The following is a 12420-nucleotide window of genomic DNA, read 5'->3' as shown; positions in this document are numbered from 1 at the left end:
CCCAAGCCGTCATCCCACATTGATAGCATTGGCGTCTCCATCTCCATTGCTTCACTTTCCTCTTCCACTTCTTGACTGATGCGGATCATCGTTCCTTAGGAAGTCAGGTACTATTTTCATTTCTCCGTCGACCGGATACATTCATTTTCGGTTCTTAGTCCTGGGGACATTGATTACTTTGTTATAGTTTGTTGATATTACTTGCGCAAGCGCAGTTCAGCGTACATTTACTTAATACCCTTCATCATATCTACCATGGCTCGCTATCAACTTCGAAGACCATCGCCGGTCAAGATCTTTCCAAGACGCGTTCGTCGCGACGATCCTATCGCGAGTACGATGCCTGTCCCTGCGGGCGAGGCGGAGGAGGAGGAGGAAGGCCCAGAGAGTCCAGACTCACCATTCAGCAGCCCATCCACAGTCGGCGGTGACATATCGGAGAGCGAGGACTCAGAATCCGAAGACGAGGAGGAGCCAACTTCACCAGTACAGAGTGGTGCTACAGCGACATCTACAGGAAGGCCCGTCCAAACCCTCGGACCCGATCCAACTGCCGCCCCATCGATGCCAACATCATCAGGAGAGAGTGATACTGCGACTACATCTGTACCTTCTTTCACCTTCGGCCCCCCTTCTGGTGGCAACAACGCAGCACAACCTCAGATCACTGGCGAAACCACCTTGTCTACCGCCGTTCGCCCTACGATAACGTCAACAATCGTCAAGGAAGTCATGCCAACGGGGAACCCAGAGCGATCTTCGATGCCTCCGATATCTCTTACCCCGCCGCCTCAAAACACAGCTGAGCCAGAACTTGACGGAAACGCCGGTCCCCAGAGGCTGCCACAACGAGAACAAGAGCCTATCATGACCAAAGAGGCCATGACTGCAGCAATTGTCCTTGGTGTACTTGGTCAGTCATCGTCATTGTCGCTGCTATAGATCGTTGCTAATTGTTGAATAGGTGCATTAGCGCTGTTAGTTGCCGGCTTCGTCTTCATCAAGCGCCGGAAGCGGAGGCACAGTTACATTGACAAGGGTCCGCCGTTCGAGACGTTCAATCCATACGCAAACGATCACGTCCCACCCCCGGAAACTGCACATGTAGGCGACGCGTCTTCGATCTTCGCACGCCTCAATGGCGGGAACGCCGGCGGAGCAACCGCTCATCTCACCCGCTCTACCGATCGCAGCAACACCCTCTTCGGCCCAGGTCCATACTCTCGCCCCGAAACCGTGTCCACAGAACGCTCTACCCGTGTACCACCAACGCCAAATCCCTTCGCCGATCCACCTCTCAACAAAGCGTACGATGTGTTGAACAATAGACCCAGGAGTACAACGCTCACAGATCGGGGAAGCTGGCAACAAAACCCCTTCAAGAACCCGGAGAGCGAGCGATTTGATCCGTTCGGAGAGTTGAAGGAGAAGGCTAGGAGGGAGAGGTTACGGTACGTGGAAGACGCGAGACGAGAAGCCGAGTTGAGGAAGCAGATGGAGCAGAAAGAAGCTATGGGACTTAGGCCGGATGGTATACCGTGGAGCGGTGAGGCTGGGTATAGGTGATCGCTGGGATGAGTGGATTTGCACTTGATCGACTTTGAGATTTAACTTTAGCGAAGGCGAATCGTTTTCGCGACAACAATGGCACCTGTCAGATACCTCCCGCGTATACCTGGACGCCTTTGTACCATAGTCTGTCTTCGATCTAATAGCGTCCGATCGGTAATAATATCAAACAATATATTCAACTCGAAGTCAACTATGTGAAGGGTGGCATGCAGGTGCAAGAGGAAGAAAGCCACATTGGCCTGCCGCTAGAACTAACCTTGAGCAAAGAAGAGGTTGCGTAAGGGCCGCAGGAACGAGATGATCCAAACTAAAACAGCAGATAAACATGATCTACGCATCCTATGCACTTCACGCAAGAAAACAAATCTGATAAGATGTGCAGACTACACAAGGATGAAGTGAGTAAACCAGTAAAGCTTATGATCATGCAGACTCCAAGGTGTTCAGTCCCCTTCTAGGTTGATCATGTATGAGTCTCAAGCCATCAATCCACCACCACTACCATCCATCTACTTCCCACCCGCCACATCAGAAGGGCCATCAAACTTCGGATCCCTCGCATTCAACCCCTCATCATACTCAATCTCGACCTCCCGCTCAATCCCATCTTCATCAACCATCAACGCGCAATTCCTCTTGATCAAATTCCACTCCTTCTCATCATACGTCGTAGGCTCGGACGCGATAATCGTGTGCTTGCCCATCGCACCAGCCTCACCGATTTCGCCCGCCGCATCCGCACTCCCGCCATCCTTACTATCCGGGTCACCAGGGAACTTTGTATTGAGCGTGCGGCCCGCAAACTCAGACCAGTAGAGACTAGGCGGCTGCTGCGAGACGTGGTTGCGGAAGCGGATGGCGAGCATTTTCGTGCCGTCCGTGGTGCAGAAGTTGAGGGAGTTGGGTGTGTTGGCTTCACCCAGTGTGCGTTTTTGCAAAGTGAGGATTTGGACGACGGTTTTCTGCATGGCTTCGAGCATCTTCTTGAGGGGGTAGGGTTTCTCCCAGGCTTCTTTGGTGCCGCTGTTGGTTAGGTTGGTCATGTAGAGGGCGGCGGCGTGCTCGGAGTCTGTGCTGCCGAGGACGTTGCAGTAGGCGTCGAAGGAGAGGAGGGATGTCATGTCGCGCCGGATGGACGAGAAGTTTGAGATGACGCCGTTGTGCATGAAGACGTGGCGGCCGAATACGAAGGGGTGGCTGTTTACTTGCGTTACGACGGACCCGCTTGTGGCGCGGATGTGGGCGAAGACGCATTGCGATTCTGTGTTGTGGCACAGGGATTTGAAGTTGAAGTCGTTGATGGGTGGGGATTGGGACTTGTAGAGCGCGGGGCGGGGGCCTGTGACGTGCTTAACGTAGGATGAGGTCGCAGTGGTGTACCCTGGGTGCATGTGAGCAGTTGTCAACTGACTGGTTGCATCATGTGTTTCGCATTGGAACCCTCGAAGTCCCTGTATCTCATGTATAGGACGGGTGCACTCGAACTAATGGAAAAAGTGAACATGTTCCCGAAGTCTACATTGCCCTAAAAACTTGAGGTTCGTGCATTGCTTAGGCAGCGTGGTCATCTAAGACCTTTTTGAAATGAAACAAAAATGAAAATTATGCTTCACGGAGATAGGAGCTTAGTTCTTCCCTTGAATGGGGTGGGTGGATGACCGCTGTGAACATCGGTGCCGTGCCGCCATGCGGCTGAGAACGTGTACGATGATCTAAGAAGGTATTGTAGTACGTACAAGCAATGCCAAGCCCATCCATATTCAGTAATGAGTTGCGCATACGCATCAGCTCATCTGGGGAGTCATCCAGATCCTTATCCTCGCCATGTGGTAGTAATTTCGGGAGATAGTGCTCAGAGCATTGCTTGCTGATGCTGTTGTCTGGCGTGATGAGGACGTCCGAGAGAAGGCATGGCTCCGTTGGTGATATATATGCGAACCACCGACACATGATATTTAGTGCTCTCTGGTGCGATCAATGTTGGTGTTTGTTGATATCAGAAAGTGGTAGGATCGATGTAGGCTTTATAGGTGCGCAAGACTGGTGTGAAGAACTACCCAAAGTGTTCGTTCTGAGATCGATGCAAGATGGGTCGCACAGCAGTCTTCGAGGCGCAATATAGGTGACGTGGAGCTTTGTTGTAGGTGCGATTTGTAATAAGAGCGCTCGGAGGCTTGTGAGGGCACGTATCACAGCTGTGCGACGCGAGTTGGAGAGGGATCTTGGAGGAAGGAGATGCTCGGTGATAATGAGTACAAGTTGAGTGTGCAGGAATGTGGAGGAAAGTGCGCGTGATACCAGATCCATGCATAAATTAGACTTAGGATACTGTTCAGGCTGCAGGAGGGACCTCGTGGCTGAGCTCGTGAGGCTGAGGTTCGTAAAGTGCAGGCGCAGCCAACGTATCATGGAGGGGCAGGAGGCAGGCGGCAGGAGCGGGGCAGATCGCGACTAAGCACCAGCTCAAGCTGCAACTACTTGTATCGCGAAGCAGCTCTTGACTCATCACGTTGCCCATTGTCGCTTTGAGCACCTGGAAATGAAGGCCAAAGATGATCGAGCTTGGGTATTGGTAACGCGACCGCGTTGCTTGCGAAAAAGACAAGTATCCATACTGCGACAAAATGAGTTTGGGATGTTAGTATGCTAGAGTGAGATGGCCTCTCCCACGGGAACTCTGACAAGATCGTGAAGGCGTTAGTCATAGGCATTGCCTAGTACTTCGCGTGCCAGGACGCATCCATAAGCCTGATTGTAGAGCCCTCTGTTTATAGCAGACGACACACCAGAAGTCAAAAGCTCACTACCGCAAGAATTCCAGGGCCGTAACGTGTAATGAAGAAAGTTCCCGCACTTGATTCGAAAAATGGGTGACCAGGCAGGTCCGCTTACTTCGACAGACAAAGGTCCGAGGATGTTCGATTGATGACTGGGATCATGTAAAAGCCGCACATCCTTCGGTTCCTGCGTTCCATCCCAGGGTCCGTCCAGAAGCATCGCGGAACGGCGGGAGTGAGAGTGGGTCTGGGTCGAGGATGGAGACCTTTTGTCTCCACCAGCGGCAACCCGATAAGAAATGACTACGACCAAGGGGTTTTGTTCCGAAGCGTGACTCGCTCCAAATGGTGTAGGCGCAGAGGATTGAACAGCACAATGATCGAGAAATGTGTGTTATAATGCCGCGGAAAAGCTGTGATCGTCAGGACGGTGTCGCGGCACACCACCTAAAAGCGGCGGTAGTAATCTAGATGTGTGCATCGTAAGGCTTAGCGAAGAAGGAAAATGTACATGCAGCGGCACACAGCCTCGACCTGTCGGCCACAGCGAGCCTGCGATCTGGAAGTGAATCGTCGATGGAGATATCTCTGTAACAGTAAGCAGATCGTGTCGATAAGTTGTATGCTCTAGAGGCCAAGAGATCCGTCGCTAGACAATCCCAGCGTAAGTTCGTACTTCTGATGCGATAGATGCCTTCTTCCAAGGTCGTGTTCTCTGCGCACTAGTCGAGAGACACACGAGAATACGTTGTCCTGCTCAGTGTATGCCTGTGAAGATGTGTTGTGCGCCGTCGCTGCTTCTTTGGAGATCTGGCAGGAAAGGCAGGAGCGACGAACCGACGACGAACCGGCGCCGGAGTCGGAGAGAAGATTACCAAGCTGCTATCGTGACTTCCATTCTTCTCTTCACCTCCTGTTCACCGAAACCACCACAAGATTATTATTTCGCATCTTAAACGACTTGGGCTTCAATACAAACACGACGCGATTGCCGCTCAGCCGACAATGGGGCAATGCCGAGAAGCCATCGCTTTTAGGCAGACAGCGACCGTACGCTGATGCGAGAGGCTGAGCGCTATCACCTTCGAGGCTTGAGCAGTGAGAGTGTTCCACAGAATATCTCCTGGGATTCGCTACTGCTGCGGATCTTCGAAGCTGCGCATGAGGCAACTTATCTGTAGGCAGATTTCACATTCCGACCCCAAGGCGCCGCGCTCTTTGCGACCCCATTCAGACGACCAGCGCAAAATGCCGAAGCAAACCCCCAAGATGGCTATCAGTTTCATGTCGCACACGACTTCCATGGCAGACTGAGAAGGACCGACGTATGCCGCGATGCCGCCTATTGTGCATTCAGAACTGTGTGCCGGCTGCAGTGCCCAGGGCACCCACGAGGGCCACCGGTACTTCTCACGCGCGATGCCGTCATTTGATTTGTACATGGCTCGGCTTCCCGCAATGCCAATCTCTCAACGTATCTAAGGCGGCGAACACGAATCAAGCACCGTGGCGTTCTTTCCTTGTTATCAGCCGAGAGCCGGTCCAGAGGCTTCGTTATGCGGCTCCCATGCTTGGAGCTGGCGGCATCAGACGACCTGTTTCTCACAAAAGATGCGAGCTGTCAGCCGCAAAGCGCCACGCCAGAAGCAATCGCGCCCGACCCCAGAAACCCACGAGCTTGGTGTGACAAATCGTCCGTTGCCTGTTGCTCGCATCTGTATCCTCGCATGCAGCCACTCGCCAGCACCGGAGGCCCGCCACGCTGGATTACGTTCCCTTAACTGTCTTTGAACGGCGGAGGACCTGGGCCCTGGTCGCCCACCCCAGTGCTTAACCCAGGCGCGCTTGCCCATGGGCGAACAAGGTGTTTCCGCTGCGTCGCTGAGCCAGGCTTGGCCAGGCCGGCGCAGTAGGGTGGTGCCGTCGACGCCGCTACTGAGGCAAGGCGCATCCCCATTCGCGTGCGACAAAACGAGCGGGGTCGCTACGCAGCTGTGCAGCCGGGGTGGGTTGAAAACTCTGTACCGTCGAATCCCATGCCCAGAATTGCGGTACATGGACTACGCCCCAGTGCGTTAGTCGTCGCCGGTCGCCTAGCGCCCCACCAAACCTCTTTGGACTCGTAGTGGCATCGCAGCGCTCACCACCGAGAGGATCCACAGACAAGGCACACTGGGTGTGCCGCGCCTGTCCTCCGTATAAGTACCGCGCCCTTCACCCCCAGGGTCCTGGTTCCGACCAAGGGCAATCTCACTTCCTCTACCAAGTTGTAGCCTTCCTTCCGTTCACTGGCCTCCAGTGCAACTCATTTTGTCGTAGCTTTTGCTGCTCCCCCACGCGACTGATAGTCGATCCCTCCCCCAAGCGTCGACTCCAGAGCGACAAACCCCATACCAAAGCGACTTTCCATACGCGACAATACTCCCTTGCGACAATTCCCTTTTTGCCTAAAGCGACAATCCCCCATTGCAACCATGGCCGAAGAGAAGAAGTATTCTGGAGAGTACGTCCGCGAGGCGTATCCTGGTGACGATATCCAACATGGCCAGATGACCGACAACTCCGACGACCTGCAGCGCCACCTTGGTAACCGCCAAATTCAGCTCATCGCTATTGGTGGTTCCATTGGTACTGCTCTGTTTGTGTCAATCGGTGGTGCTCTCAACAAGGGCGGTCCCCTCGGTCTACTCCTCGCATACACTGGATACTCTTGCATCATCGCTCTCGTGAACAACGCCATGGCCGAGATGGCCAGTTTCATGCCTGTATCCGGAGGCTTCATCCGAATGGCTGGAAAATGGGTTGATGAGTCCCTAGGCTTCATGGCTGGCTGGAACTTCTTCTTCTACGAGGCCCTGCTGATCCCTTTTGAGATCACGGCCCTTAACATTGTGCTGCGCTTCTGGAGAGATGACATTCCAGTCGCTGCCGTCTGTGCGGGTGTCATTGTCCTATACGCGTAAGACCCACCAGTTTGCCCTAAGGGTAGTATCCTATGTAAAGAACAAGAACTAATCGCTTTTAGTGCTTGCAACATCTTAGCTGTAAAGGCGTATGGTGAAGCTGAATTCTGGCTCTCTGGAGGCAAGGTTCTGCTGATCCTCATCCTCTACTGCTTCACCTTCATCACCATGGTCGGAGGTAACCCCCAGAAGGATGCTTACGGTTTCCGACACTGGCGCGACCCGGGCCCAATGCCCGGCGGCAGCGACCTCGATCGTTTCGAAGGCTTCCTCGGCTCCCTTTGGGCTGCCTCCTTCTGCATTGTTGGTCCTGAGTACATCTCTATGGTCTCCGGTGAAGCCAAGCGCCCACGTGCCTACATCAAGACTGCATTCAAGACGGTTTACTTCCGATTCGGTGCCTTCTTCATCCTCGGTGCTCTTTGCGTTGGCGTTGTTCTAGCCTACAACGACCCAGAGCTCGTCAGTGTCTTGGAGGCAGGAGAGAGCAGCGCAGCCGCGTCTCCCTACGTCATCGCCATGAAGAACCTCAACATTGGTGGCCTTCCCCATCTCGTCAATGCCCTCTTGATCACGAGTATCTTCTCTGCCGGAAACACGTACACGTACTGTGCGACTCGCAGTCTGTACTCGCTCGCGATCGAGGGCCGCGCTCCTAAGTTCCTGCGCAAGTGCACCAAGAACGGTGTTCCCATCTACTGCTTTGTGGTAGTCATGATCTTCCCGTTCCTGTCCTTCCTCCAGCTGTCTTCCGACTCCGCCAAGGTCCTGACCTGGCTCGTCAACATCATCACCGCCGGAGGTATCATAAACTACATCGTCATGTGCGGCACCTACCTCGCATTCTACAAGGCTTGCAAGGTCCAGGGTCTCGACCGTAAGACCCTCCCTTACTGCGGTTACTTCCAGCCCTACGGTACCTGGTTCGCGCTATGCTTCGAGATCTGCGTTGTATTCGTGTACGGTTACAGCACCTTTGTGGGAGAATTCTCCATCGATTCTTTCTTCACATACTACACCATGGTTGGTGTTGCTCCGATCCTGTTCGTGTTCTGGAAGCTCTTCAAGAGGACGAAGTGGCTGAAGCCGCATGAGGTTGACCTTGTCTGGGATGCTCCTCTCATCGACGCCTACGAGGCCTCCTTCATCACACCGCCTGTCGGCTTCTGGACCGAGATGCTTCAGCTCATCGGACTGAAGCGCAACGTCCCCGTGGACAAGCGTGCTGTTTGAATTGCTTTAAGCGAATCAGCGAAACCTGTATAGCAGAGATGTTCTGCCATGATCTAACGTCATTGGATAGATTTTCTATCGCCAGAAGCCCATGAGCACTGGCTGCGCGTTTACATAAATCAATACCCATTCATTCTGCGAATCTCGAGCAATAGCGACTTGCGAATGATGTCCGACCTCCGCTATACCCATGCGACAAACAGCGAGGCAGAGAAAGATACCCAAGCGACAACATACATTGAGCTTCAACTGTGATGTCTTAATTGTGGCATCCGCTGCAATAGCCTAAGCGACACTGCTAAGACGACTATCCAATGCGACACACCCTTACGAGGCCTCCCACGCGACACTACTATTATTGGCAACGCCGGCGGTACATTCATTGTCACGCGCAGGCTTACCTAGCATCATACGGTCCGAGACGGTAGATGCTTTGTCTCACTAAGGCACGGTCGCAATTACTTCTCAACGTCGATCGACATTTCGCCTGCATGGAGTCAATGGAGCAAGATATCTGCAGCTTGCACTCCATCTACCAGGCTTCGGCAGAGTCGCCCGAATTCATACGCGTGCATCTTCTCCAACATATTAAAGTGCTTGGCAATGCTTTCCGAAAGTTTCTCCGCTATCGTCGCGATGCGCCATGTCTGCCTCGATGCGCCTCGCGTCAGCCCCCGTGTACGCCACTATCAAACCGTATCAGTTCACCCACGCCTATGCATGCAGTTGCCGGCCTTCAATGTTGGTCAAGGTTTACGATTGCACCTGGACGCCCTGCGATCCAAGAACACGGTCGTGAGGTGCGCACGATGTCTTACATGTCTTATCGCCAGGCTTTCGGCGCTGCTGCAGACATCCTTGACAAAGGACCGCGGGAAAACCTGAGTTCTCGAGACAGACAGCCGACCATTCGCTCGGCTCATAGATCCTATGCGCATCTACGCGACCGTGCCTCAAATGCCTCAACACCATTAAGCTTATCTCAGACACTCGACTAAGGGCAGACGACATCTCAGGCCATCGCATGTTTGCGTCGGTGCGCGATATATACCATCGCTCTTTACATCCCAAAACGTTCAACTGATCCCGTCGCCAGCATCCCGGTACCGCTGGTGGCGCACCGCGATCCCGCCTACACCACGCCTCCGGGTCGACGCATTGGAGCCTCCCACTGCCGTGAACACACTATTCATGCTGGTTCACGTCGTTTTGGCTCGATGTCCGTACCTTGCAGGACCTTCTCCGCAATTGATAACGTGTGGATTGTCTAACCGGGATTGCCAGACGGCTCCATCTTTCCCCGCATTGTTCACATCGTGGACTGATCATGTTATTGGAGTTACGGAAAATGGATGGCTGAAGACCAAGCTTCATCTAAGACTGCGGAACCGCGATACAGCTCTTGGGCGCTCTATCTCTTGGTATCAACGTGGGATACAGGATCACATCGCAGAAAGAGGTAATATAGAGCAGTTGTCGCGTACTGACCATCGCAGCTGATAGACTGAACAACGCGGTCCTTCCCCGTCGGAAAACACATTCCTTGTGAAAGCGCAATACCCAGACATGCTTTACTTGGCGGAGAAACGCCCAATATGGAATTGTCACATGTGATCATCGCTAGGCACGCGCTATCCATCATTACCCCCGAGACCGTGGTACGGTACACGTTTTTGACGTTGCGCGGTCGCGAGCCAGACGCCCGTCATGTGGAAGGGTACCACTGGAGTCTTACGGTACGCTACCGCGGGTCGTATGCGGTACGCTTGCGGCTCGAGATATCTCCGTCAGCGATCTGACGTATGATGGTTTGTCTAGATGCACCGGTGCTGTCATCCCCCGCTTGAAGATGGGTGAACAGTAGTAGTAGCGTACCTGTGAGTATAGTGACCCTGTGATCTTTGACCCGGCGTTGGATGCGAAGCATGCCAGATTGTGTAATTCGGGCTGAATCAGATGCTTCTCTATAGATTGATAGCTCGTTCGGTCTCGCCGTATAGCATTGATGAAGCAATGTGCGATCAAGTCCGCAGAAATCTTGCAGACATTCTTCATCGATTCTGGGATGAATGATTGGATTGTCTTCAAAATCAGTTCCGTACATTGCATAAGAATCAGAAATCTAGCTTGATAACAATGTTTCTACCAACCATACGTCTACCATCTTACGCCTTGCCTGGAGCACAGATATCTTTGACTACGAGCAAGTGATGCTACACTCTCGCTTGACATTCCGTGCGATTCCAGTTTCAAAGCCACGCCTCCGACAATTAACATCTCCCAGCCTCGTCAGAAAGACACAAGCATCACACTGCTATCTCTCCGAAGGTCTATCGCTTGCATACCACAACACCATCCCCATTTCCTCAGCCTCACCACGTGCAACCAACCGCGCTAACACCCCATCCGGCCCGTCAGCCCACTCGGCCCTTCATCCAACTTCGCCCCCCGAAAATCGGGCCGAACACCTCCACGCACACCAGCTTCGCTAGTGCCCACGTGCACTCTCGCCAAGAACATTGGCTGGATGCCCAACGAAGCCACGACCTTTCCCACTTGTCGCAATTCCTTGTGCGACGTAAACAATAAGGCCGAGTCTGGGGTAGATGAACGGGACAAGAAAGTCGATTTCGGCATGACATCATGCGGAGAGAAATGTCGTAGGGTATGGGTGAGACTGCTGCTGCTGCGGCGTGGCGTGGGACCGGAGTTGGGCCGAAGTATATCCTGGGGTACGTACTCGTAAGACGAACGAGAGACCGGGCGTTGAGGCGTTTATCTTTCGCCGCGGACTGTATGTAGATTGCTGGTGAAACTCCGGGGTGCTCGTTGCAGTATGGTGTTGACGTCCGGGCTTCGATATGTCCGTTGGTGTTTTCTGGAAGTCGCATGCCCGTACCTCCACTATCTTTCCGTACTAGCCAATCCTACTGTGATGTCTTACTTCGACATACGGCCCATCATCGAAACCCATACAGCTGCCCGATAGCTTCCTGCATGTCCACATTATTCAGCGTAATCCGCGGTCTGGGATCCTTGATGCGCGTGAAGATATCGAAAACGAAGTGCGAACCCAGTGTAAGAAGTAGACAAGGTATGACGAGGCGGCTGAGTATACGACCCCACGATATCCGTTCTTCTTGTGCCTTCTTTTCTTTCAGGTACTCCTTTTCTTCCGTGGTACTAGTTGTTTCTAAAGGTATCGATGTCGCTTCTAGAATGGTTCTGTAACTCAGCCGACCGAGCCAGATGTGCCATCCTAGTAGCATAGTCGCAGCGGCGGCGATGCTCATCCATGAGGTTGTCACATACGGTGACTGCGCTCTTCGTCCTAGTAGTTCGTATATCTCGTCTAGGCCTTGTACCGCGCGGTGCATGGTAAGTGGAACGAAGAGCATAGCTGCTGCGAGCGCGACGACTTCCAGGCCGCGCATGCTGAGGCGTTTGAGGAATGTGGTTTCGGCCTTGCGGACGTGCCAATGCGAAAGTAGAGATAGGAACTCATTTGTGCGCGGGTATGTGGTTGACATTGTTAAGAGCATGGCGATGGGTTTGGTCGTGTCTTTTGGTGAAAGTCTGGCGGGCGCGGTGATGAGGTTTAAAGATAAGAATAATTTTGGGTGGCGGCAGCAATGGCGATATGATGTTGCAGATTCCTAGCCACGAGCAAGTTTCGTGAGAAGCTTCGATATGGTGGATCGACGGTGTCCTGCGGGATTCGCGTCGTTGTCGTCGTTGTTGCTGTCTTTGTCCGGGGCTTCCCTTCCAAGGTTCCTCTTCGTTTGTACGTGCCTTGACGCAGCGCTGTGTCGCAATGGAAGTAACCACTCCTACTTCTTTCCCTTCACGTCTTTTGGATCCCTTCAATCGCTACT

General features: G+C 53.2%; 3 protein-coding genes across 3 annotated transcripts; 1 reads left to right on the top strand and 2 right to left on the bottom strand.

The window, feature by feature from the left end:
• Positions 1–2081: 2081 nt before the first annotated feature.
• J4E93_003512 (uncharacterized protein) lies at positions 2082–3522 on the bottom strand (the record flags this gene model as incomplete). The annotated part of the gene is made up of 2 exons (XM_049341448.1): positions 2082–2953; positions 3309–3522. 2 exons carry the CDS (start codon positions 3520–3522, stop codon positions 2082–2084), a joined length of 1086 nt encoding a protein of 361 aa, XP_049200953.1.
• A 3301-nt stretch (positions 3523–6823) lies between these two features.
• J4E93_003511 (uncharacterized protein) lies at positions 6824–8545 on the top strand (the record flags this gene model as incomplete). The annotated part of the gene is made up of 2 exons (XM_049341447.1): positions 6824–7308; positions 7375–8545. 2 exons carry the CDS (start codon positions 6824–6826, stop codon positions 8543–8545), a joined length of 1656 nt encoding a protein of 551 aa, XP_049200952.1.
• A 2960-nt stretch (positions 8546–11505) lies between these two features.
• J4E93_003510 (uncharacterized protein) lies at positions 11506–12087 on the bottom strand (the record flags this gene model as incomplete). The annotated part of the gene is made up of 1 exon (XM_049341446.1): positions 11506–12087. One exon carries the CDS (start codon positions 12085–12087, stop codon positions 11506–11508), a length of 582 nt encoding a protein of 193 aa, XP_049200951.1.
• Positions 12088–12420: the final 333 nt, after the last annotated feature.

The sequence above is a fragment of the Alternaria ventricosa genome (assembly GCF_023758065.1).
Source record: "Alternaria ventricosa strain BMP 2768 chromosome Unknown scaffold_5, whole genome shotgun sequence".
NCBI classification, from domain to species: Eukaryota; Fungi; Ascomycota; class Dothideomycetes; order Pleosporales; family Pleosporaceae; genus Alternaria; species Alternaria ventricosa.
The sequence above is the reverse complement of the archived record's forward strand: the minus strand, read 5'-3'. Positions and strand labels throughout refer to the sequence as shown.